The 27,760-nt window shown below is 42.0% G+C and overlaps 1 protein-coding gene across 10 annotated transcripts in view; it reads left to right on the forward strand.

Moving 5' to 3' along the window:
* Nucleotides 1-27,282, forward strand: part of pax6b (paired box 6b) — a 43,230-nt gene extending 15,948 nt beyond the window's left edge. For 2 of the 10 annotated variants that reach the window (XM_087170767.1, XM_023395250.2), the window contains exons 4-16: nucleotides 11,270-11,445; nucleotides 14,495-14,548; nucleotides 15,469-15,492; nucleotides 18,016-18,146; nucleotides 18,477-18,512; nucleotides 18,598-18,813; nucleotides 19,253-19,418; nucleotides 22,827-22,985; nucleotides 23,310-23,392; nucleotides 23,515-23,665; nucleotides 24,275-24,387; nucleotides 24,657-24,798; nucleotides 25,529-27,282. In XM_087170767.1, the coding sequence (XP_087026893.1) occupies nucleotides 11,433-11,445; nucleotides 14,495-14,548; nucleotides 15,469-15,492; nucleotides 18,016-18,146; nucleotides 18,477-18,512; nucleotides 18,598-18,813; nucleotides 19,253-19,418; nucleotides 22,827-22,985; nucleotides 23,310-23,392; nucleotides 23,515-23,665; nucleotides 24,275-24,387; nucleotides 24,657-24,798; nucleotides 25,529-25,614 (1,374 nt within the window). In that variant the 5' untranslated portion in view covers nucleotides 11,270-11,432 and the 3' untranslated portion in view covers nucleotides 25,615-27,282. Of the gene's footprint in view, nucleotides 1-4,966; nucleotides 5,128-11,083; nucleotides 11,446-14,168; nucleotides 14,243-14,494; nucleotides 14,549-15,468; nucleotides 15,493-18,015; nucleotides 18,147-18,476; nucleotides 18,513-18,597; nucleotides 18,814-19,252; nucleotides 19,419-22,826; nucleotides 22,986-23,309; nucleotides 23,393-23,514; nucleotides 23,666-24,274; nucleotides 24,388-24,656; nucleotides 24,799-25,528 lie in introns of those variants that run through there. The other 8 variants (XM_023395255.2, XM_023395249.2, XM_087170771.1 and 5 more) reach the window with 8 other exon arrangements.
* The last annotated feature ends 478 nt before the right edge of the window (nucleotides 27,283-27,760 follow it).

Here is a 27,760-nt window from a genome sequence, read left to right on the forward strand (position 1 = left end):
AAGGAGCAGGGGTAGAATGAGATCTATAGTACAAATGCCATCCCGTCACCTGTCACTCACTCACCGCGCGTTAGTGCAATCGCGGTGAGATGAGCCTCTATGCAAAGTAATGCCTAAATGAATTCACGCCACTCACCTTTTCGAGATGGCGGTTCAATGTATCGCTGTAGTTTTATTCATAATATTCATCATAGTGAGTTGGGAGTGTGAACGAGACTGCATCAGCCGACGCTCAGGTCACAGGTGACAGTGTCAGCTGATAATGCATCAATCAATTGTGTGTAAACATTGAAAACAGAAAGTTAGATCAGATCAACACGGTGCTTCATAGATTTGAAAACACAGCTGCTTATGACAAACAAATGTGAGACGTCATGAAATAGATCAAATAAATTATAAAACGGGCGGAAAGTATCTAATGCTAATCTGAGGCAGCGTTAAAGAGGCTCAGCAGCACGGTGTAGTAAGAGCCAAGCAGCAGCTCTGCCCTGGGGATTATGTATCATCATGACCATAACTACCATACCGTGTGTTGGCTATATCGCACACCATGAATTACACAGAAGAATGCACAACCTGAGCGCTCAACGTGATTCACAAAAATCATTAAGATCACAGTCCAAACACGAGCAATGGGAGCAGAAACACTCCACCAGAATGTGTGACAGCTCTGGTTCATCTGTGCTCATTAAAGATAAGTTTGAAGCCCAAAAGACCTTGATACACTTCAAGATACACAAGTTGGATACAGTGCAGCCAATGTCGTGCAAACACGTCAGGAAAGCAAAGTTATTTTAGTAGGCTTTCACACTGGCTTGCTTACTCACATCTTCCAGTGTGCTTTTATCGCTGCTCACTGAGAAGATTTCAGCACTAGTATGAATTATGTTAAATCTATCTGATCATATGTGATAGACCTGGCTTTTACCTGTTGTTCAAATAGGTAAAAACCTATTGGGCCAAATCAAAGCTGAGAACCTCTGGGATTTTCACTTTTTTAAATTTCTGATTTAATTAAATAATAATTTTAAAAAATCTTCAAACTGTTGCTCAGATGTGCTCTTCACTGACTGAGTGGGTTGAGCACATGTTGGAGTCAGGTGAAGCCAGTTTTGCTTTAATTGTTTGTTAGTCGACTTCAGTCTAATTACGCGTTGAACGTAAGAACACAAAGTCCAAGGTCGAGTTGTTCCGTTAACTACAAATCATAGGTGTTATATAGATACAATCCTGTTTCTGTGGTGCTGAATCCAGGCCAACACCCTTTAGCTGATGCGTAATTTACCTCGCCGTGCGTAATTAACTGCGTCGCCGCCAGACCCCGATATGTGTAACACTTTATTTTGAACGGTGCAATACGTTTCCATTAAACGTTATTAAAGCGCGGGGAGTGACGAGCTCTCATTTGTCTTGTCAGGACATCTGACAACCTCGTTAGCTCCCATTTTCCCCTGTCAGCTCACAGCGCGACACGGACACTGACTTCAGCCACTCCTGGCAAGTGAGTGATAAATGCGCCTACTCAGCCCTGCGTAAAACAGCAGCATTATTGTTGCCAGCACGAAGCATCAGAATCAATCACGAGCAAGCCTGCGTGGCAGGTGTCAGTCTTACGTTTTTGTTTTTTTTTTTTTTGTTTTTTTTAAATCCAGCCCACTGTCAATCTTTAATCTAATTTAAAGGGTCATAGATTTAGGGCACAATATCCCCTCGTTTGGACTTTTCTCTCTCCAGTCTGACTCGGCGGACTGACCATGTGCACCACAGCCGTTACAGCCCCGCATTTAGCGCTGCACTCAGGCCTCATAGCAGATTAGAGGTGTCGCAAATGGAATTGTTATGAATATTTGTGGGCAAATGGAGGATCTTGTTATTTTGCAAAAAAAAAAAGGGGGGGAGAAGAACACTTAATGGCATGGGATCTTTCCGCTCGCTGCACTTTCAGATGCAATTGTAGATCGAAGTCAGACTTGTCACGTTGAGCCAAAGTGAATTCCTAACATCCAGGACGTGCCTGTCTACTCCGGACAAATTGCATCCAATCACCCCGGGGGAATTCGGCTAATGTCTCGATCCAGGGCCGGGGAGCATGGAGAGAAAACAAATCAAACTCTGCACACAGAGCGTGTAGGGCTTATTAAAACATTTCACACAGGGGGAGAGAGAGAGAGAGGGAGAGAGAGGAGGAGTGTGTCTGTGCATGTGTGTGTGCGCGTTTAGTATGGTGTGTGTGTGTGTGTGTGTGTGCGCGCGCGCGCGCGCAGGGGTAATTAGGCTATATTACCTTTGGACACTGTATGTTAAATTGAAAATATCAGATGACCAATCTAAACATCTCTGCTCACTACACGCCTGCTGTTTGAGTGGCAGAGTCAGCAGGAACAGGCCTGACAATTTTACCCCCTCCCTGCCAGATCAGGTTCCAATTTGACAAACTTTGGCCTCTCTTTACAGTTTTAGACGAGTATAATCTTATCAAGTTTTTTTTCACAAACCTCAAAATACAATTAAAACAACTGACAATTAACTTTATGCATATTAAAAAGTTTCAATTAAAAGTAGGGCCAATATTTCACAGCTACTTTAAACTTGAAGTTCAGATAGAACTTACCTCCGCGTCTCCATTGCAATTAATCCTAATTTAGATGGATGAAATAACCGCCTTTGAACGCAGCATCAACTCTGCGTGTACCCTCTTGCTTTCTGGTAACGTGCTCGGTCCCCTGGACATTTTTCTCTGTCTGCTACAGCGGCAGTAAACAATAAGCTCATGAGGCGTAGGCTATGGCAGCATAATGTTCTGCATGGCTAGAGAGGGGAGGTCGATCATTACACAATTTGTTTTAAATTTGATCAGTCAGAGAGGAGCGGGAGATTGTCTCCCCCCCCCCCTCCAATCACGCACACACACGCACACACACCCGGAAACCTCGCACTCCGGTGCTGCCACAGTTTTAAGGCGTTCTCCAAGACCTGTATAAAAGTTTTATACATGTTGCCCATGCAGGCCTGTTGACATCCACACACCACCGTGTAAGTGAGGATAATGTCAGACACTTCATTTGTATTGAAATGTATGTGGTTGCTAAATATGCATTAGCAGAAAGGATTGGGATGAGATGCAAATATAGGCAGATATTTGCAAAGTTGCAAAACAGTTTCCATACTTCCATAGATAATCAGAAACAACTGTCAGTGTGATTTAATGCGTGAGAGAGAGAGAGAGAGAGTGTGTGTGTGTGTGCGTGTGTGTGTGTGCGCGCGCGAGAGAGAGAGAGAGAGAGAGAGAGAGAAAGGGAGAGATGGGGGAGAGGGAGAGAAAGAGGGGTGGCGTTGTGCAGCAGCAGCGTGGTGACGGCAGAGGGCTGGACAGATTTGCCTTTACGCCTGATCTGTTTCTGGAGAGTGGGGCTGTGTGGGAAGGGAAAGGGAGCACCTGGCTCGACCGCTGTATCCCATCTCGTTTTATTGACAGCCTGATAAGCAGGGACCAAGCCGTGCGGTTTCCAGCGCGGATGTCGAGCACCCTGCTGCGTTGCACAGTATCAAGGCCTCTTAATGGCTGTTCCTCCAAATAATGGCCCAAACACAGCCAGTCCTGACTGGCCCGTACCTGCGCTGCCCCGGTCTCTTCCTGGGAGACAAGCGGCGGCGCGGTTGCCCATTTACTCACCGTCTTGTTCAAATTGACACAAACATCAGAGGTTGTGAAATAGGATTTGAGGCTTTTAGCCTGCCTTAGTGAGAGGGAAGCTAAAGCCCCATTACGAGTAGCGGATGACAACTTTATAGGGCTGTAGAAATAAAATAAAAAAAACTAGCGTTTCTGGCGGAGGCTAAAACAGTGAATCGTTCCTCGATACAGAACTGTGCCATAATATGCTATATAACACCAGAGTCTTGGAAATGGGACCTACAGCACGAAGAAGCTCCATGAGGAGGAACAATGAAAAAGAGATTTTTCATATCCTTTGACTGGGACTTGGCTGCACCTGTTCTGTCCACACCTGTTACACCTGTTGCACGCCGAGCACGCATAGGTATAAAAACACAACAACAACTGTACCTGCTCATGTCTTTTATAGTCTGACTACCCCCTCACTCTCCGGTTGTTGTTGTTGATGTTATAAGCAGGAGCTGGTGATGCTCTTCATACATTTAGAGTTAGGCCTTTATGAAGAATATCTTGCAAAGTTTGCAAAAACTCTCAATGTAAATCTTAAAAAGTCCATTGTGGGTGTTGTTTACATCGAATGAAATGTGTATTTTACTAAGACTCTTTCCTGTTTGAGGATGAGCTCAGGGAACCTCTTCCCATTTATGACTTTCATTGTTGAAATCATTGGAAACACGCTCGGAGCATGTTTTTGTTTCTTTAGAAACTGTCCTTTAATCTGAGGAGTTGGACTGCAGGCCGCAGCTCTGCAGTCCAACTCTAGCCACAAAGCAGCTCTCTTGCCGAAGTGCTCTTGAGCAAGTCGTTGAATGCCAGCGGCGCTGAAGTTATCTAATGTATAAAAACGATGGAAGCAAATACGCAGTAACTCAGTGTTAAGTATCTAGGAGTGAAGAATTGTTAGCTGTCCGTTCGTGGAAATTTGAGACAGTTTGGGATAACAGGGGACAGCGTGGAGTAAGATAAAACAAAATATAGTAAAATAAAATAAAAAACCTAGAATCAAATCAAATCAAATCAAATCAAATACGATCAAATAAAAGCAGGACGTGGCCCCTGCAGAGGTGATAGCTGTCAGTCCCTGAACGCAGCAGACACAGTTTACTGGGACAGTAAACAGGCCGGTGCGCTCCACATGTAGAGCTACCTTGTGCACTTCCCCGTTCTGTGCTGTGTCCTGTCCAAGGTATGACGTCGGCCCGTCGCTCCAGCCAATCACTGCCAACTTGAGGCTGATGCCGAAGGGAGAGTTGCTGGTAAGAGCCGCAGATTTTTTTTCCCCACTCTCATTGACATTTCAACTCCACGACGGATCCAAAGGTAGATAGATTTTAATCGGGACCTATAAGTTTCTGTCGCTGCGGCGCGCGGAAGAGAGATCCGGGGAAGGGAAGAAGGCGAATTTATGCGCACAGGATACTGGTCAGACACGTCTACTGCCTTTTCATCCGGTGAGTTTGGACGGACTATATTTTAAAACACTCTCTTTTCAATATTTAAAACCCCGATACTCTGCAAATCATCCCTTTGGGATTATTTAAAAACTGAAAAGGTGTGGGCTTCAACAGCTTTGTCAAATATCCTCACGTGCTAAAAGGTGAAGGAGGAAATTTCAAGCAGAGAGTTGAGTTCGCATGCAGATTGATTGGAAGCCGAATGCACTGGCAAAGTTAGGTAAAATTACTGGTTAAGTATTTGCACAGCTCCCTGCTACAGGAGGTGTAGCCTGCACCCACACAAAGTTGAACACAGCGAGCTGACTTGGTTTCTGCTGTCATCTATCACACACACAAACACACACACTCGCACACATACAGCGTGTAATTAGCGATCTTCACTGAGGAATTAAGCGCACGTCACTCCTTTAAAGCGCCCATTATTGCGAGCTTTACGCGGGGGAAATTAAAGGCTTCGACCTGTACAGTAAATTGAATGTGTATGGGATCTATTCAGCTCCACCTCGATCCATCAGCGCGCTGGAAATGACGCTGTCCATCAGCGGACTGTTTCACTCTTGTTTTGAGAGCAAAAGAGCGCGTCTTCATCACGCTGCAATCCACGTGTGATTTTTGGAGAAATATCTTAATATTTTTGTTTTAAATGTTCAGTTCAAGAAGTCGTCGGTCGTGTTGTAGCTTAAAATAAAACAATTTTCTAAGTTTTCATAGCGACTTGCAAAAAAATGAGTGTGAACTTTCTTGTAGCTGTAACTAAGCGTGGATGGGAAATGACATGTGCCTTGAGGGTTTTCAGATTGATTTTGCTGTGTGAAAGGGCCTGAGCCTAGTAGTTATACTTGGATTTCTATAAGCCTATGTTTTTTTTGTTTTTTAGTATTTAGTATTTAGTCCCACCTTTACTGAGATGAGCTTCCACGTGTTGGGTTTTTTATTTTTATTTTTTTATTTTATATTTTTCCTGTAAATGTAAAGAATAAATCTGGTTTCCAAACAGTAGCTGGGAAACCTTGGGTGCCTCAGGTGTACAGGCTTTTGTATGTTTGGATCCAGTATTTCTTTCTGTCACGCTTGCCGAGCAGCGCTGTGACACCATTAGCCCCGGTGTTTATCCCAGCCTTCAGCCTTTTGCCAGGAGAGGGCTTCTGTGGACTGCACACCTAACTGTAGGTTCCAAAAGAAATCCTCAACCTCTTCCGTGTTTCCTCACAAATCCCCAACACCGTGCACTATATGAGTGTTAGCTGGTTAAATAAAAACTACATTTGCAACTATGTATCCTCAACACATCCTACCTCCATTAGGTGGAGGAGGGTGCACCCTCATTCACTTATGGGCATGTACACTTTTATTTTGGTGGACTTATTTTGTAAAGCAGGTTTGTGCCTGTTAGGCCTTTAGACCAAGCAGACTAAGTACCAACTGCAAATATTCCCTTGTTTTCCTCTTGAAGAGGCAACAAGGATTCATCAACGTCCTGATGGAGTTCTGTTTCCTTGTTTCCTGAGAAATGCTTCGACATTAACACAGCCTCTGTTCCGGGTCGCGCTCCACGTGCAGCACGCTCTAAATAAATAGCAGATTAATGAAATGTCTATGCAGAAGTTGAAAACTCATATGATTGATTAATTACTATTCATGAAATACATTTTTTTTAAATTACACAATTTAAAAGTGCATATAATTAAATAATATATAAATAAACCAGCGATGTCCTCATGAATGTCTTTATAAAGGAGAATAAATGTGACAATCCGAGACTGTTTGATGAATGACGGGTCATCTGGGCAAGAATGCATGTTACAAATGCAGGTCGACATTTGTGGTGATCATTGTGTTTACAAAGTGAAAGTAATAATAATAATAATAATAATAATAACAACAACAACTGTAGACATAGCCTATTTTGATTAGATTTTTTTGTAAATAAATCACGACACATTATTTTTACCTCAAATTTATTTTTTATACTAACTACTGTCGTAGTACTGGCAGCAATATTATCAAAAAAGAAGCCATAAATTTATTATATATTATTATTATTATTATTATTAATAATAATCAATAAACATATATTAATAATAATACAGGAGGAATAATTAACCGACGCCTTCACTCCCTTTATTAAAATAGAAAAGAAAAACAACAAAAAAATTATATAGCTAGATCAGTTTTAAAAATCAATATGTTCTAATTTTCCTTTTTAAAATCTACATGAATCAGAGGGTTATATGATCTTGTAACAATATTTTAAAATCTTCTAATAGTCCTCCCCAAATGTTCTGATAAATCAAAGGTGAGTCAACTATGACCTCCAGTGGGGGATCACCACAACAACTATTAATAAATTAAATAATAATAAAATAAATAAATAAATATAAAAAAGAAATTAAAACAATGTTTTCAGGAAAATCAAAAGTAACCGGATGCAGCTTTATGAATTTATCTGAAAAAGATTTCTCTCAGCCTGTAAAGGGTAAACTGTAATCCCAAATAAAAGCCATAAATTAGGTGGGTTTACCCTCCACTACAGCCCCTTTCCTTGTCCAAAAACAATGCCACTGTTTTTCACTGCAGCTCCCTCCCCTTATGGTTTTTTTTTTCTTTCCTCCTTTCTTTCTTTTTTTGTATTTAAAAGTTTCTACAGGGGGACAAATACCACATTGCCTCAGGCTCAGGGGAAAATAGCGACCAGATTAGGCTTTCTTTTCAAGGCCTATGACATTAGTTGCTGCTAATCCGAATTGGGCTAATTGCTTTCCCAACATGAGCATATCCCGTTTTTTTTTTTTTTTTTAAGACTTCTACGGCAATCCAGACGATCTAACAAAACAAACAACAACAGAAAAATGTATAGGAAATATATTATTCCAGCAGGCTGCTTGACAGTTAGCTGCTGATAAAGCAGTAGGCCTACTTGGCATGCCAGTGAAGGTTGTGAGAAAAAAAACAAACAAAAAAAAACAGAAATCTCTTGAGAGTGGAGACAACGAATTAGCTCTTGGAGCGGATTTACAGCTTAACCAAAGAAATCAATAACCTACTGGAGGTATTGTTTCCAAAGAAAACTACTTGACACACTCATCGGGGAATCTGTCTTTCAGCGTAAGGCAGGTTAGTGGTGTGAATTTTTGACAGCTGCAGTCTGTGACAAGTGATAACATTTACACTACAAAGGCAGGTTATAAACACAAGAAATAGGGATTTTAAATGTAGGCTGTTGTGGTAGGCTTTCGCGCAGAGCAGAGATCATATCAAATATTTTTGCAGCGTCTCGTTGCACAAGATTTTGTGTTAAAATCGCGTATTTGAATTATTAAAAAATCTATTACTTACGACTAAAACCCAGTGGCTGTGCCCTGAACTGATGTCACAACATGCAGCTGTCCAAGCTACATGTGCTCACCATGGCTGACCGACATGAGGACGCACAGTTTAGTAAACACTGCAGAAGTTCACACTCCTCTTTTGGTCCATTCAGTCTGTTGTAGATTTAACTTTCCTTGTGTTGCACACTGCCTCTAACTTTAATTGAGTCCAGGCACATTCTCTCAGATTAGCCAGAAGATCATTTTCCTCCATTATAACCTCTTGAAAACTGTGAAATTAAAAGTTCATTTTGTCACGGTAACAACAATAAAGTTTGACTCCACCTTCAGTGAGTCCAGTCACAGTTTTACAGTAAATCATAACCAGGTTCCTTCATCGCGCAACTCCTTCCCGGGTGGGGTGGCTTGGTGTTTGTGGTCTAATACATGTCTAATAGGGGGGTCCTTGACGTGAAAATGTTTGGGAACCCCCCTCACCCCCACCCCCTCCCCTTTAGCTGATATAAGCTGTGGCCATTCATGGTAGGCGTATAGGCTGAGCCACCAGTCTAAGTGAGTAGAAACAATACAGGAAGGAGAAACAGATGAATGTGCTCGTTTAGTTTACGGGTTGTTTGATGAAGGAGTATTGGCCAAAGTGTTGTTCCTCACCGCGGGACCCTCGGTGACAGTTTGAGCCGGTCCTCTCAGCTCATTATCTCGCCGGCCCACTGAGGGCCCCATTCAAGCCGGGCAGTCCCCCTCTCCCTCTCTCTCTCTCTCTCTATCTCTATCTCTATCTCTCTCTCTCCCTCTTCCTCCCCACCTCTCCCTCTCTCCCTCTCTCTGGCAGCGTCGTTTGTCTACTCATTGAACCCATAGTCAGGAATGCGATGGTTGTTAGGGAGCCCTCTTTCACCTCCGAAGTGTTTTATTGATGAGCTCTGACTTCTCCTACTTTTTCACATGTCAAAGAAAGTCAAGTGTAGGCCTCCATGACTTCATTTCATGCCCCCCCATCCACCCCCCCCAAAAAGAAAAGTAATTTCTCTCCCCTCCCCCTGCTTATGCCTGTCCCTCTCTCTCCTCTCTCTCTCTCTTTGCCCTTTCATGCACCCCCTTTTCTGCTTTAGTTTGGCTTCCACTTCCATACAACCCTCATTCTCTTCCCCTCGGTTCTCCTCCTTTAGCAGCGAGCGGCGGGGCTCCTCAGTGCTGAGACTGGTGCTGCCCAAAGCTCCGGGTGTATGCTCAAACACGGGCGCAGAGGGGTTGCTTTTGGGTGCGTTGAGGTGTGCGTTAATAGCCAGTCATTCAACCGGCGCAGTTTGGGAGCGTGTGGCCATGGCTACACAGTCATTTGCTTTACTTTATTTACGCGTGCTATTTGCTGTCAGGTCGCAGGAGTGACGTCGCCGTGCCTCGCAAATGTGTCCATAAAAAGCAGCCGAGCTTGCCTAAAGGCTGCGCTCTTTACGCATGGTGTTCTTGTTGACAGGAGGGAGAAAGCTATTCAGGGGAAGGTGATACCCAAAAGAATCAACAAAAGCACGTGGTGGACATTTCTGATTGTTTTTAGTGAGGGAGGGCAGTGTCATTTTAGAATGCAAAAGATTTTCCAAGTTAATACGCTTTCCCTTTTAGCTTAAAAAATAAATAAATAAGAAAAACTTTTCCCAACTCAGCTGTACTTTCCAGCATGATATCCTGGGGACTTTTCTTTTGTCAGTTATTATTTTAATGATTATTAATGACTTTGGAGCAATAACAGTCAATTCATCTGCTAAGCTTGTTGAAGTTATTGTGCTTATTAGTTATTCGAACATTGTGTGTTTTGCCAACTCTGGCAGTGAGGATCTCCGCCGGCAGGTCTACAGTTGACACGCAGAACCAAAAAATTGAAAAAAAACCAAACAAATAAACAAACAAACAAACAAAAAACCAAACAAACAGAAGAATAAAACACAAACAGATGTGACATTGTGCAACATGTCCCCAAAACTTTTTCAACAGCAACAACAACTGTTATGCGTCTCGATAACATTAATGCCATCTGCGGAGCCTCGGCTGTTTCATAAAAGGCTGCAGCTCTTTGTCATTTGAATATGATGTGAGGAGCTCCAGTGTTCACGTGCAGCGCTGCTCCGCTGCTAGTTCCCGTCACCCTCGCAGCTCGAGCTGTTAGCCCTGCAGGTTTGAGCTGAACATGCCCGAGATTCCCTGCGCGGACCCAATTCAGCCTGGAAGAATAGAGCTTTCCGTCCAATGGGCATTTCCGAGGCAGTTGCTCTGCAATAGGGCAATATTCAGCAAGTGAGGGCAGGGTATTTGCATGCGTGGGCTGATTAGTGGGTTGGGAAGACGAAACTCTCTCTCTCTCTCCTCTCTCTCTCTCTCGCTTGCTCGCTCGCTCGCTGTGACTCGGCCCCGTTTCCCGCTTTGGCTGTGGTGCAGGGGGAAGTGTTTATATGGGGGATGATGACAGAGGTCGGGTCGCGCTAATGGGCCAGTGAAGAGCGGCGGAGGGAGGCGAGGCGAGGCGCACACAGCAGACCAGGAACACATACATTAATACACTTGTTCCATCACCAATCAGCATAGGTGTGCTCATTTCTCTTACCCCCACCTCCTTCTACCACCACCACTCTCCCTCCCTCCTTCCCTCCCTCCCTCCTCCCTCTCTCTCTCTCTCTCTCTCTCTCTCTCTCTTCCCCACTCTCTCTCTTTCCGACTCTCTCATTCGCTCTCTCACACGCCAGCGCACATCCTCGCCGAACTCCGTGCGTCCTGACATCTGAGTTCACTGTCAATCTCTGTCTCCTTCGCAGGGATATCCCCTCCGTCTCCGCCGAAGACCACTGGAAACTAATTTTTCCTCTTCTAAACTTCCCGAGAGAGACTGATCCTGGTCAGCTTTTTTTTTTCTCTCTTTCTGTGTGGAGAACTAGGCTGTAGCCTGCAGTTTGCCAAGGACTTTGACAACGACGCAGGATGCCCCAAAAAGGTGAGATCCTGAACTAAAAGTTTGTCTGTTTTGTTAAATTATAGAATTTATGATGATTATTATTATTGTCATTATTATTATTAATATTAATATCATTATTAATATTATTATTATTATTACTACTATTATTATAGGTCATGTATTCTCGGCTGTAGGTTGAGGCTCAGTGGTGAGGTTGTAGGTGTTTTATCGTTTGGACTGTGCAGCCTGTCTCCTGACTGGACTCTCTGAGAAGTGCGAACAGCCTTTAGCGTCTCTGTCTGTTTTATCTGCTCGGTTTTGTTGTTGTGTTTAGGCCTACGGATAGCTTACCGCTTATTTATGACAGCAAAGAGTAAAAAGTCACGTTGGGCCAGGACAGTGATCATCGTGGAGAATGGGGCGCAATGACCCGTTGAGGAAAGGTGTCAGATTGATTCATGCAGGCGAGTCACCCAAGCGCCTTGTACAAAAAAAAAGAAAAAAAGAGAGAGGCTCCATGAAGCGCTTCACTTGAAGAGGCGGCTCGTTTTTTTTTTTTTTTAGTGTTTGTTTGTGTGTCAGAGAAAATACAACTTTCCCCTTTGTTTTTTTCTAAGATGTTTCAGCGAGTTAATGACAGCGAGTTCAACTACTTTCACATTTTTACCAGTTCAAATATTCCAGTCAGACACTATCTTCACAAGCACGTCCGCCTAAAACAGGAAATAATGTTTCAAATCATTCCAGGGATTGAATAAAACATAGCTAACATATGGATACAAACTGCTGCTGCTTTAAAATTATTTTGTCAAAACAAGCAAGTAAATTAGTAAAAAATAAAATAGATGCATTTATTCACTGAAATTATGCATTTTATATTTGTAAATGTTATAATTTTAAATTCATCGTAATTCAGACAAAAATCTTATAAAACTTAAAAAGACAGACAGTCAAAACACATCAGGCCTATTCCTTAATATGTCATAAGACACCCTCGTTTCAGTTTAGATTAAACCTGTTCATGCTAATAACTAATTCACTGAAACCGTAAAGTGTAACCATTTTTCAAAAGTCACCCTCATCTGTGTATTTCCTGTGTCAGCCTCCAAACTTGCATCGGGGGGTCATTGTAGCCCAGGCCTACATGGGCTCTTTCTGCATATGAATGTTGTGAGCGCAGGATCCAGCGGCCAGAATAAGCATGTTGAATTAAGACATTGTTGTTACGGATTACTAAAGGAAAAGAAATGCAGATTAGATCGTCGTTAACCTCGGGAACAACAACGTTTGAGCTTTCGACCTTAAATAAATGATTAACCACTTGGACCTACAGGGCTAAAAGCTATAGTACTGAATGCGGTCCATTTTCAGGCTGCTCGGATTTAAAAGGTAGAATTTTTTTTTTTTAATTTACATTTTTCCATGTTAACTTTAACATCATGACACCAGGCTAAACGTAAGCTCATAGTAATATCTGAATGATTTAGTGCTTGTTTTTGGCCATTTTATGTTATGCTAAACAGGCTAACTCAGGCTATGTGGGCCAGTGTGATGGAATCTGAGTTTGATTAATGACCGAGCAGCCTATTTGTTAAAACATGAAAGAAAGCTACATTCTAGAAATGCAATGGCGGCCCTAGGTGCATCTCACAAACTAGGCTTGGACTAAACACAGCCTGTTAGACGTCGGTATTATGCCATTTTACTCTGCACACAACACAACTTTGCATGGAGGGAGAAAATGAAAACTTCAGACTTCTCCCTCCCTGGCCCCCTTTTTATCTGTTCCCCATTCAATAGCTTCTTTAATGCATTTGTCTTTTCCAATTGAGCGCCCTACTGCGCTGTTGTGTCTTTAAACCCGCTTTACAACCCGCACCAGCAGCACAAAATAACCACCAAATATTTATAACAAGAAATTACTTTTTAAAATTCTTTGTAAAAAAAAAAAAAAGAAAAAGGAAAAAGAAAAAGAAAAAAAGAAGAAGAAGAAGAAAAAAAGCAGGCCAAACAAAACCCACATTCACGCACTAGCAGCACCGGGGTCACGGTCGTGTGTGTGTGTGTGTGTGAGTGAGTGAGTGAGTGTGTGTGTGTATGTGTATGTGTGAGAGTGTGTGTGAATGGTCCCGGAGGGGGTGGATGCATGCCTCCGGCTCTTTGTATTAATCTGAACTTGTTGGTGTGTTTAGTGGGGAAGCTGTGTGTTTCTAGTCGCGGAGGCCGAGTTTTCGCCCCGGGTTTGAGGTATATGGAGGCAGAAAAGGGGGTGCATTGTTAGAGTCCAGCAGGCTTTGTACACCAGCTTTGTACCCCCTCCTGGTCTGGACTTTTGCAGAGCAGTGAGGCGAGGTAGACAACGTGTGTCACTGTACAGTTTCCACGATAGACTCCACAAGAGGAGGGATATCAAGTTTAGAAAAATATAGAAACCTCTTGCTGAGAGGATGAGGGCTGATTTCTTTATATGAACTAAAAAAAAAAAAAAAAAAAATCCAAAGGACCAAAAGCCTTGAAAGAATCAGTGTTGTTAAAGAGTTATAGGCACAATATCACTGCTAGGCTGTTAGTTAGAATTTATTTTCAGGCCTAACACAGTCAATATGTTAAAATAATGTTGTCCCGTGTCAGTTTGAATTTATTTGCTTGGCAGCAACATTTAGGTTAAATCTAAAGCTAAGTCACAAATGAAGATACAGTAGGTTGAAGTGCATCAGTATAGCTGTGGCTGTGCTAATGTGTTGTTTTGCTTTGTCCTATAGGGAGACATTAAGTAGTGAAAACGGCAGATGATTGACTAAATTGTTATAGAGTGGACAGTCAACTCTGTTTCCAGGCAAGTTTAATTAAAATACATACATACACTCAGGATGTTAAAATTCATGATGCATCTATAATGTTTAAGCACCAGATCCGCAAATGAAATTCAAATCGAACGAGATGAGAACCTTTATTTTTTTCTTAAAAAAAAAAAAAAAAAAAGAAATGTTGCAAATAATTTGACAGTAGCCTTAAGGGAAAAAAAGATCTGTACACTAGGTTTATGATTTGATGCTAACCAGCTTTGTTATTTCCTTGTGATGCTTAGAATACCACAACCAAGCCACGTGGGAGTCTGGCGTAGCCTCAATGATGCAGAACAGTAAGTTGTTTTTATATATTTATATATGTTTTTTTGTTATGAAACTTTTGATTACAGCCGCAAGTTCTAATGTGGTTGCATGGAAGCAACACCCACTGACATTATGCACTAGTTGTTATAGCGCAATAACTTTATAAGAACACTTTAAAGAGGGGGAAAGGGAAAAAAAGAAAAAATGTATGTGCAGGCATAAATTTGCATGACTTTGAGGTGCAGGGGCGAAATATTCTCAGTTATTTGATGGCCGTTTCATTTCTGTTAATTAATTTATTTATTTTTTTTGTTGCAATGATAGGTAGGCAAGTTATTATTGAACAAGTTAATCACACGTCGTCCTGCTCAAGAGAGAGGGAGAGAGAGAAAGATAGAGAGAGATAGAGATATAGAGAGAGAAAGAGAGAGAGAGAGCGAGAGAGGGAGGAGAGGGAGAATAAAGGGGGTTGGGTTGAGAGGGAGATTTTTGTTTCTGCTTGAGTTGGTATTAAATAATTGCACAGCCGTCTGCATTAGCGTTAGAGCTGGCTGCCAGGCTGCATACAAGATTAGCTGCGTAGAGAAGAGCCCTGCATGAAACATGAGGAATAGCAATAATGTCTTATGTAGATTAGTCCATATTCTTCACGGACAGACAGCATGAACTAGAAAGAAAATGCTCATATTATAACCGCAGGCCACACTGTTAGGTGCAGGCTGAACTCACAGCGGAAGATAAATATTAACAACCATATTGTCGTGGGTGCCAATCAAAAAAAAAAAGAAAAACAAACAAATAAAAAAAAAAAACATGGTAGATGAAGTTGCTTTACAGGCCTCTGTGTTTGAAGTGGCCCATGAGTTGAATATCTTGTCTTATTCCTGGTGTGTGTGTTGAAACAAAAAAGGATAAACATGAAACATTCTCTCTCTTGCTGCTGGACAAGAGGTGTATGACATCTGTGATGAAGGTGTGTGGAATAATTTTATTATATTATTCTCCATATACCTTGATGACGTGTCTGTGCTGTAATCTGTGCGCATTAGTCCAAATATGTTTGAGTTCAATGTTGGACCACATGACAGTTGGGTTGTTTGATGTGCAGAGGTGTGATTCATAAGAAAACACGCATAAACTATTTTTTTTTTTTCAAACTGGTGGCATTTGAGTCTCATTTTTTTAGGCCCCAGTGCTATGATTTTTTTTCTTTTTTTTTTTTTGCTTGCCAATTGTCCATTATTGAGATGATGGGGCCTTATCAAAGCTGTGTACAATACCCAGCGCTCCTGCTTTGCTGCGGATTGATGTTAATGGGATGCTCCCCTGGCTTGGCGTGTGATGTCTGGTGCGAATTGCCGAGGAGATATCATTGGGCCCGGCCCTTTGGGTTGTCTAAAGGTCGCGACGGCCTCGCTGGCTTTTGTGCTAATAACTCCTGGGTGTATATGGTGGGGAGCGTCCAAATTGACACCATATGTTTTCCTATTAGTCGACTTGCAATAGAATACAAGGCGCATAATCAGCGCCAGCGGGCGAGATCGACTCTGGGTACTTGAGGGAATTGTGCCATGATTAAGACTTAACCTTAGGAGAGCTTGATTTTTATGTGATGTCCTTATCTGACGGTTTTATCGATCCGGAGGATTTATATGATAGTTATAAATCAGAGATGATGGAGAAGCCCTGGAGAACCCGCAGAGCAGGGCTGCTTAATGCGGGTAGGCCAATTTCAGCATGAGAAGTCTATTAATTCCACTTAATCCTGGAATTACCAAAGAGCAGGAGGGATGATAATGGATTTACTATCAATCAGATCCACACTGGAAGATTATTACACATAGTGGCCAAAAGGGATGTGTTACCCAGTTAAACAGGTTTATTTTCACTCAGGTATGAGCACGGCCTTTTGATCACTTCTATAAAATAAAGTCTCCAGTATAAAGGCAGAGTCCTGTGACATATTTCAGAGTAAAGACGCCTACCGATTGCTCACAACAGGACTGCAGTGGCTGTGAGCATTTGTTGTCAAATACAAACAAGGGGGGAAAAAACTGCATGTCACTTTTAATATGTTAAGAATCCAGGCGCGCCCTCGTTTCTGTGACCGCGCGTAGCCCCTGGCCACCTTAAAACGAAGTCTCCCTCGGAGGGTAAACGAGTAGCGTCCAATTTTGTCTGAGTGATATCCAAATGCAGACAGAAAGGGTCGTTTTATCATGCTACTATTTGTCGTGACGATGCGATTTTCAAAAGCAGAGCGGTGTCATAAAGTGACATGCCTGCCACAAGTGCTCCAACTGATCTTTTCAATTAGCCTCCCATGCATGATCCGAGGCGACTTCCGCCTATTTCCAGAAATTAAGCTCAAACTTGACGTGCAGCTAGCTTTATTTTAAAGACAAATGTCAGGCAGGCTCATCATATTTTCCCCCTCTTCTATATTTGGAGCTTATTTATTGCTAAGGAGCCTCTGCTCCCGGAGTCAATGTACCGGGCGGCAGCGCAGGGGAAGGGAGCGGAGAAACAGAGAGCAGCTCAGGCACTCCGGGGAGTCAGCTCTCCCATTTGGCTTCAGGTTTGCGGGATTATTCTGTGCTTTAGAGAGATGCCATAGAACAATTTAGGGATAATTTCCAAAAATCATTCTTTTTTAGACAATAACCAGTCATGAAAATTGCTATTTTGGAGCTAGTATCCGATGTGGTGCCTGTCTTGTTCATGCGTAATTACTGTGTTTTGAAGGACTGGAGTTGTCGATTTAAAGCTACTTTCCAACAAACAAACAAAAAAAAAAAGTAGCGATGCTTTTGAATTTAAGACATTATCACGGTTTTATGTGATTGTCGCTGTTGCGGGTTATTGTTGTTTGATTTGATTTTATGTATTTTGAGGATATAGTTTGTGAGTGAGGTGCTGGTGTTGGTGCTGAGCAGCTGCATAGCTTCATGAGGGCGATGGATATCGATGCGAATGTTTTAATACCGAAGTTTTCCGGTTTGATAAAAGGTTGGTTGAGTTTCATCGGGGCAAGACGACAGATTGAGTTGCTCATTTATTATTAGAGGAAAACATATTGTGATATTTTAGTTCGGTTTGTGTGACGCTGCTGTCGTTTAATCCAGGTTCTGCATGTGTTACTGAGTAACTGCGCAATGTTTGGACTGCAGAGGGGAAATGCACCGAGTTATAACAGTTTCTTTAAAAGATTGTTTCATCAGTGCAACTCCGATTCAAGACACTTTTTTTTTTAAACAACATAAATGACTCTTCATTTTTGATGTAAACTGCAATAACCCTTCTGTAGCTTACCTCTGTATGCTGTCCTCATATCTCATTATCCTGGTTATCCTGAACGCTAAAAAAAACAAAAAAAAAAAAAAAAAATCATTCTCCTCATCACTTAATGAAAATCATTTGCTTTTATTACACAATGTTTGCATTGCTCTTGTTATATGATGTGATGACTATACGATGCTTTTGTCTCCGTGTATAGGTCACAGTGGCGTAAACCAGCTTGGTGGTGTGTTTGTTAATGGTAGACCGCTGCCGGATTCCACCAGGCAGAAAATAGTTGAACTTGCTCACAGTGGTGCTCGACCCTGCGACATCTCCAGGATACTGCAGGTGACAGTCACACTCCTTTTTGAACAGAAAACCGCTTCACCCAGACTTTGTTTTCAGTGGATTCAAAAGTGCTTTTGAAAATATGAAATCAGGAAGCAAAAATATGAAAGGCGTAACGATATGATTTTCTCATGAAATCAATGTTTCCTGTAGCCCAAATTTTAGCATTTTTAAATCAGTGAAATTATTATTTATTAGTTACACCATTAGTTTCACTGGGGGGAAAAAAAGCCGACAAAAAGGAAAGTAATCTGCCTGCTATTATAAAGAATAAATCTATTGTAAGAAATGCCTAATATACCATTCAAGGCATATTTTTTGTGTTTATAGACCCATGATGAAGTCCAAGTGCTGGACAGTGACAAGGTGATAATTATTTGACGCCATCTTAGAAATTCCGTTAATAGTCGTAAATAATGTATGTGAATTGTGTCTTTTGTTTTCTATCCAGGTATCCAACGGCTGCGTGAGCAAGATCCTGGGCAGATACTATGAAACTGGCTCCATAAGACCGAGGGCAATAGGCGGCAGCAAGCCCAGGGTCGCCACTCCAGAGGTGGTCGCGAAAATCGCGCAGTACAAGCGGGAGTGTCCGTCTATCTTCGCGTGGGAGATCCGTGACAGACTTCTGTCGGAGGGGATCTGCACCAACGACAATATACCCAGTGTAAGTGTATTGACTGTAAGTTATGTGCATGATTTAATTTGCCACATGAAATGACTTTTTTGCAGTGGAGGAAAAGGAGATGGGCATCCAACCATTCAGTCTTATTAAATACACTGCATCTCAGAGTGTGGGGCGCCCATCAGCCTATTGCATATGTGATCACCCAAACATACAGTCAATTAGAAGGAGCTCGTTGTCCATTTGTGAACATCTTCCTGTGCAGATTTATTATGATTATAAGGTGTGTGTGTGTGTGTTTGTGTGCTGCTGTGAGCCCGCTGCACACACACACACACGTACACACACACACACACACACACACACACACACACACACACGCACGCACATACACACACACACGCGCGCATCTTTGAGCATTGATACAGCCGCTGCGTCTAATCCTAATCCTCACTCTTATCATATGTAATTTGTCATTCAGGTGTCATCGATAAACAGAGTCCTCCGCAACCTGGCTAGTGAAAAGCAACAGATGGGCGCAGATGGCATGTATGACAAGCTGAGAATGCTCAACGGTCAGACAGGAACTTGGGGGACCCGGCCCGGCTGGTACCCCGGAACATCAGTGCCAGGGCAGCCCAACCAAGGTGAGCCTCATTATCACACCGTGGCAATAAAGACACCTTGACGCACGCACGCTTGTATCAAAGGAGGATACAACCGGGCGGTGCAGGTCGGTTGTTGTAGGTGGGTTCTCAAGATTACTAACATTTATAGTCTGTCACCAAAAAAAAAAAAAATGCCTTGAGTTGTCTGTGTGAAGTCACGTGCGTTTAGAATGAACGTGAACTCCACAGAGGTCACCAGAAATGGTCATGTATGAATATGAATCGTTTTACAGCTTACTATTCCAGTGGTTCCGGTCCTCGTCTCTGTTTGCAGGGAGGGTATTGTATTGGCATGCTTTGATGCCCTGAACAAGACCCCCAATTAAGACTAGTCGATTAGAGGAAACCATAGGCCATGCATGCAGTCTGAATGCCTCCACTGTCCCAGACATGGATGTGCGTGACAGCGGCTTGTCCTTTCAGCAGAGGTGTCCATCCAACAGCCTGCATTTTCCTCCCCTCCTGATGGGGAGGCAGAGCCAGGGAGCTGTGTGCGGGGATATTAGTACAAAGGAATGTTTTCCTTCACACGCAATGATTGGTTATGGGAACGGTCCGCACTACGTGTAATTGCTCATTAGAGAGGGCTTTGTCTCTCATTATGGCAACATGCAGGAGTGTGGAGATGGCAAGGCTGCTGTGGAAATGTTCCACTTGAGAGGGTTTTCCTGTCGGCCTGCTGCAGGCCAAACACTGAGCACATTTTCTTAGAAGAAACGCCACCTTTTCTTTCTAACGTTGACTTTGCTTCTTAAATACTCACCGATTAAACAAGTGTTAAGCACAAGTGCCTGATTTATATATGAATCAGAGAGGGGACGTGCAAGTGGTGGAATTCAGTCTTTGCAAATAATCATTTGCATTTGTTTGATGACCATTTGGACACGTGGGGCTGTTATCAACAAGCAGTAAAGCGGAAAGGATCATATTAACAGCTAAAATGATTCACTTCATTTTGAAATAAATCATAATAACTAATTTATTATTATTATAATTATTGTTATTATTATAATTATTATTATTATGACAGTATTAGTACTTTATTTAGTTTTACTGCCGCATGTATAACACGTCAGACTGCTTAGGCTATTATTGGTTTCTTACACAGTTATTATTTTATCATTATTTCATAATAATATAATTGTAAATATATCATCTAGGCCTATTATTATTGCATTAATTATTTTTAACACAATAATAATAATAATAATAATAATAATAATAATAATAATAATGGCTAATTTGGTTATGTTTTTACTTCAGTAAGTTTTTAGGTAAAGCAGTTGTCTCAAGGGGAGGGAAAATATGTTTTCCATCCGAAAGCCGAGTAAGCAGATATAATGGCTACATGGAGAGTGACAGGGCCCCAAAAGAAGACAACTCTATCCAAAGAGGAACGAATAAAACTCCTCACCGATTTCGTCTTTTATCTCTTTCTCACTCTCAGTCGCTGGCTATATGGCTCTAAATCCCGTCTATAGGATTTAGTCTCTCACTTTCTCTTTCAGTTCTAAGCGGTTTCTCAAGAGTGTTTTGATCCGGTCTCAGCAGCTGAAAGGTGCCGCAATTGGTTCGGTATCTCTTTTTTTTTGCTGCTTTTCCGCCTCACTGGCTGAGACATCGTGATACTAAAGAATGAGTTTATTTCCCAGAGCTTTTATAAAGAAAACAAATCCCATCCTAGCGTCAGTGGGTCTGGCAGACGGATAATAGCTTCACATTCACTCCTTTTTATGGATTAGCCGGAGTGAAGAAACAAATAGCGTGGATACAAACTATTGGCCTATAGAAGAATACTTTTCTCTAGTTTGCAGCAAGGGAAATAGTCAAGAAACATGTTGCATCAGGTTTCCTCCAGTGAGCCAAGACTTTCACATATAGACGCACTATATGTGTTTCCAGGCCTTTAGCGGGTCTGTCACTTTCCTCAGCTGCAGAATCACGAGAAAATGCGCAACTTGTTTGAGTTCACTTGGTGGAAACGCTTTTAAAAAAAAAAAAAAAAATCTAACTGACAAATCTTTTACACTACAAGACAACTTTTGCGCAATCTAAACTCAGTTTTGGGTTGTTCGTGCAGCCCTGCACCTGCTCCACCTTTGGAACAACAAGCTCTTGTCCTGGAGCAAGGCACCAGCCATGCCAATCAAAACATAAACAAAAAAAAACTGCACAAACAAAAAGCTGAGACGAGTCTGACCCATGGCGCCAGACTGACATGAGTGAGATATTACATATTACATAAACCACCCTCTATCTCCACGCACCCCCTGCTTAATTTCGCATTAACTTCTCGGTGTGATAATGATGTCCAACAACAAGACAGACATTAGTCGATAAGCCTCGCCCTGCAACTGAAGGGGCCTTTGGGCCCACCGCGGACAAGCAGGAGCAGTGAATAGATTGGCCTTATTTTGGTTGTTCAGGGGGTTACATGCTCTCTCCTCACTCATTTGTTTCCAATTGAAGACAGAAATCCTGACTGGCGTGTAGCTGGCCGGGGGACGTGATTAATGATGGTAGTGGATAAGGGTTAACACACTGGACTCAAAGCTCTGTTGACTGGGATCCTCGTGCGCACAATACCAAAGTACTACAGCCTGTGCGCCTCCAGAGAGAGGGAATCCTTTTGTCATCTCCTCCAATAGCCCCCCCCCCACACCACCACCACCTCCACCACCACCCACCCCTCTACCACCACCCTACCCCTCCCATATATTACACCCACCGAGGGCTCACTGCTCGTCCCTGGCTGTGCCCATAGTTTAATGGTTTCCCTTACTCCTGAAGGCATTGTATCATTCTGAAAAGCGTCTTCTCCTATTCAAAAGTTGGTGGTCACCTCAATGGCTATACCAACGCCCATATGGGAACGACCATTGAGGCATTGCTCTGCCCTAAAAAAAAGAGGAGGGGGGGGGGTAGTGAGTTTGGGGTTTTAATACATTTCATAGGCTCTGAAAAGAGGTTCACCACATCTTGTCACATTTCTCTTAACCTTTTGAGAACACACGCCATTGTTGGGTCGCGATAAGTACGCAGAGCCTTTTCCCTCGCCAGTCTGTTTTTCTCACAATATTTTATAAACACTTTTCACTGCGAGGCCTTTTTTTTTTTTTTTTTTTTAAATATATTGTTCCCCTTTTCACGAGGGCAGTCGTCTGGAATCAGGCAACATTAAGAAGAAGTTTCAATAATTCATCTGATTTTGAATGAAATCAACCATGATAGTGGCTTTAATTAATGATGTTGTACCGCGGTCTGTACAATTAGCTGTAGGCTGATACAACACCAGACCCGAGAATTAATTATTCAATTAACTTAATTGAATGCTTATTTCCATTAAATGACTTTTTTTTCTTTTTTTCTTTTCTTTTTTTTTTGCAGATGGCTGCCAACAACAGGACGGTGCAGGAGAAAACACAAATTCCATCAGCTCGAACGGCGAGGATTCAGAGGAGACACAGATGCGACTGCAGCTCAAGAGGAAACTACAGAGAAACCGCACGTCCTTCACACAGGAGCAAATCGAAGCTCTGGAAAAAGGTGCAACATGCTGTGAATAATTTACACTTGTTTTATAGGTTTTCTTTCTCTCAATAAAAATAAACACGTTCCTGACAGTCTTAGGTGAATTGAAATTTAAGAAAAATTCCTTAATGTGTGAGTTGCTACATTTCTAATGGTTTATTTCACGGAACAAATAATAGTTATAATTATTAGGTTGCCAATAAGTAAATAAGTTTTGAATTCTGGGCTTTAGAGATACATTTATTCAGCTATTAGCCCTGCATGAATTCAGTCAAGCTCCACCTCATTTGTTACTTATTTACCAACACTTTTGTTGTGCTGCATTTTCTTGCGTTACAGAATTTGAAAGAACTCATTATCCCGATGTTTTCGCGCGAGAGAGACTAGCAGCGAAAATCGACCTGCCCGAAGCAAGAATACAAGTGAGTGAACAACTTTTTTTTTTTTTTATACCAAATTTATTAATTTTTTTCTGATGGCCGGGGGGAGGGGGAGGGGGAGCCGGATGCCCGTAAGAGATCTAACAAGAAGACTTTCGTCGCAGGTATGGTTTTCAAATAGGAGAGCAAAGTGGAGGCGAGAGGAGAAGCTGCGGAACCAGCGCCGGCAGGCCAACAACTCCTCCAGTCACATTCCCATCAGCAGCAGCTTCAGCACCAGCGTCTACCAGGCCATCCCGCAGCCCACTACACCGGGTAGGTCCACCACATCTTACAGGACACCCACGCCCATTAAAAACAAAAAAACATTAGAATCTTAAATAAAATTAAAATAGAATTTGTCGAATGTTGTGTTGCACAAACATGCACGTGTTTGTTACACGAGCCTTACACGTTGCAATGTCGCTTTAATAGGCGAAATAACAACACATTTAACCGTTCATGAGTTTCAAGTCGGACGGGATCCATGTGAAATAAAAGTAAATATTATCATACAGCAACCTGCGGAGTCAGAGAAAGGGAGAGAGGAGGCCTCGGTGGCTGTGCGCTCTAGTTCACATGAAGTAACACCGGTGGTTTCCCTTTGATGGATGATTGAGCAAAACTTCTCAGCTGACTATCTGCGTAATTACCAAATCAGGCACGAGGGCACACCGGCAGAAGTGAAGCTCACGCTCACAAGTCAATCACCTGAGAGACACACACACACACAAGCACACAGCTCAGTGTCTGTCCGGGCTTATCTGCCTGTCAAACTAGGCGTCACCTCACGCTCACGCACTACTTAACGCTAATGAGACGGTCTCTCACACACGGAGGACTGTGTGTTTTAACCACATTTTTTTTTTCCATTTTCATTCACAGTGTCTTTCACCTCGGGGTCAATGCTGGGTAGACCTGACTCTGCACTCACAAACACCTACAGTGCGCTGCCCCCCATGCCCAGCTTCACCATGGCAAACAATCTACCTATGCAAGTAAGTAAAAAAAAAAACAAACAACTTATTAGTCAACACGTTTACAGATGTGTATTTTATGTAATAAGTGATTTAAATTATGTTTCCTGGCCAAACACTTTCCTTAAAATCTTATATTTAAAGAAAGAATAGGTTTCTATCAAGAACTAAAATTATGAATAAAATTTAATCTAGACAGATCTGCCTATGAAAAGCTTACAGTGTCACAGACTACTGAGCTGAACTTTATGGTTGGCTAAGCTAATGTAACATTCTCTCCCCATCTATAGCCCAGCCAGACCTCCTCTTATTCCTGCATGCTGCCTACCAGTCCGCCTGTGAACGGGCGGAGCTACGAAACATACACGCCCCCTCATATGCAGGCACATATGAACAGCCAATCAATGACCACTTCTGGTACCACCTCAACAGGTAGGCAGACAATTCATTGTTTACCAACATGCTTGGGAATTAATAAAAAAATCAAACAGTGTCACTGTGAAATATCTGCCACCTTTCCTGTAATAAGGGGGTACTACATAGCCATCTTTGATTCATGATCCGTCGCGCCAGCTCTCCTCTTCCCTTCTGTCTATTTGAGAAACTTCATGGTTTAAACATCTGCGGGTCAATATCTCTACATTTCATATCATTTTCCCTCCGCAAGCTGCATGAAAGGAGCTCATTTCATCGCCGCTCTATGCCATCATGTCAATCCCACTACTCCAGCCCATAGTTTAGTTCCACCCCATTAGGATGCTGTTACTGAGAGCCATATATACTGGTTATAGTCATGAAGAGTTAATCATGCATAACCACATTTCCTCTGTGCTAAATTGCTAATTAATTTGATTCATTTGCTGTTGTACTCTCTCTGTTTAAATGCCATTGCCAAAGCCTCAATTTATTGAGCTTGCAAGCATTTTACTGAGCAACCGTGTGCAGATCTTTGTGACTCATTGCTCGTCTACCTATTTGCAAGCTTTTAAACCACACTGCTTTGTGCTATAAGGCTAACTAGCGCTAGCTCTCACACTAACTGTGCATGGTGCATCCACTCATCTAATATAGCATGCTGACCTCTGAGGCTTCATTTATTTTTATTTTTTTTTCGAATTCATTTATTCTTTATACTGACGTCTTTCTCTCTCTGTCTCTGCAGGACTCATCTCTCCTGGAGTGTCTGTCCCTGTCCAAGTCCCAGGGAGCGAGCCTGACATGTCTCAGTACTGGTCAAGACTACAGTAGAGAGAAGAGCTACTTCACCCTGTAACCACCCACTCCACCATCGCCCTCCGGCAGTGCTCCTCACACTTACACGGCACAGGAGAGTAGAGAAGGCGAGAGCGGGTTGAGAAGAAGCAAAGGACAAGAGGAGGAGAAGAGAGGAGGAACGAAAGAAAGAAAGAAAGAGAGAGACTCTGGGAGAGCCTTGGGACGTCTGGGCTTTGTTTTTCCAGTGGGACTGTGTGCTGTTCTGTAGCTCTAGGCACATTCAAATGAGGACTTGGAAGAGAGAACAACAATGGAAAGACAGAAAAAAATGGACCTCTGTAAAGTGCCCGGTGTTAAATTTTTATGGAACAAAAACTTATCTGTTTTTTTTTTTTCTATTTCCAACTTCAGTCATTGTTTCCTTTTTTCTCTGGTGTGTTAGTAAATGGCCATTTGTATGTTAATATGAAAAACCAAGATCAAGTACTGATAGATGGACTGCTAGAAAACCATGTTGGTCTTGCGTTTGTTTGCGAGGAGAACCTGAGAGATTCTGCCATGACTATCTTTTAATCTGCTTATATCGAGACTTTCTACCAGCCTTTGCATGGTCTCTGGACGCTGTTGCATATCATTAAAGACGAAAAGCTGGAGGGAAGACTCTTACTGTGTCAAAAAAAAAAGAAAAAAAATATTTATTGGTCTTATTTCTTACGAATGGATATTTAGCAGAGGAAACTCAAACTTGATCCATCCACTGAGGCTGTGGTCTTGACTCCTCTGACATGACGTTTGCTGGCTTATTAGGCACGGATCACTATCAACAGCTCAAAGTGCGCAAAGACGGTGCGGCATGCAACACAACTTGGACCTCTTGCTTCGGTGGTTGGATTGACTCTAGATTACCACGAAGAACATTAAATGTGGAAAACAGGTGTAAAAGAAAACCTGTAGTCTGTAAATGGTAGACTGCGTCTTCGATATAATCCAGTTTGTTTATGTCAAAATGTAAAGTACTTGTCTTCCCTAGAAATCTTCCAGAAAGATTTCTCCAATAAAAGTTGATTTCATTTATATCCCCGAGAATATTCTATAAATGTTCCATGCATCATAAAATACATTACTTTAGGGTCAGGTACAATTTGTCTCTTAGGTATAGTTGTATTATAGTGTCCTATGGTCAAAAAAAAAATTGTGCAACTAGAAATATTTAATTCCTATAATTATGATTAAACATTGCTTGACAGAGTTTTAAACTTAAGTGTTTGGCAGTTGTTTACAAGTACATATCAGATTTAATCATTGTTGATTGTAAAACAGACCAAAGCCTTTGTATCTCATCTAGTACACAATGTTTTTTTTTAAAGATATTAGTCTTGTGTTGCAAAATTTTGTAAACACGTTCTGTTCGATTACATTGGCTTCGAGTTCGTAAGACTGCAGTCGAACCCCGCAGTCCTTATTTATAATTGAAGACCATGGGAGGGTTTTTCTAGCATCATCTGTCATGCTCTTTTGAGTTTTGCATTTTTATTTCAGTGTGTACGTAGAACATGGACACATACTGGGTTTACGTCTGAGCAATGCTTCTGAGATAAAACGTCTACACGCTGTCTCTTAAATATTTCAATTTAATTTTATTTAAAATGGAGCTTTCTAAATGTATTTTGTGAAAACTATAAAACATTTTGTACAGTAAAATTGTGTCTTAAAGAAAGCCTTTTTGCCTGTTCAATGCTGTGTCTAATACAGTGTCAGTCTTTACTGAGCAAGTAGAGGCACTTTTTAATTTTCATTGCTGCAAATTTTAACTTCTTTTTTTGTAAATCTAATGCTGACAAATGCCAGTAAAAGGGCTTGTAATATACATACAACACTTCCAATTCCCACCGAACAAAGGTGTCCAAAATAACAAACCTCTCTTGATGTATGGGGCTGAACCAAGTCGACACAGACCACACAGCACAACACCACCACACAACGAGAAAGGTCAAGCAATTCACCATCACTGGCTCTTGTTTTAGTAGAGTTACAATGGTATGAAAAAATACAGAACCAATGAGGACGAGGAGGGAGCAGAGAGGAGAAAAAAAAAAAGTCATGGAATAAAGCAGCCAGTGCCTAGAGCGAGGCAGAGGAGCGATTGTGTGGCAGAGTGAGTTATTTTGCTTCACTTGCT

The sequence above is a fragment of the Seriola lalandi genome, unplaced genomic scaffold, assembly GCF_002814215.2.
Source record: "Seriola lalandi dorsalis isolate HSWRI2012SDOR001 ecotype SW California unplaced genomic scaffold, Sedor1 jcf7180002054959, whole genome shotgun sequence".
NCBI lineage: Eukaryota > Metazoa > Chordata > Actinopteri > Carangiformes > Carangidae > Seriola > Seriola lalandi.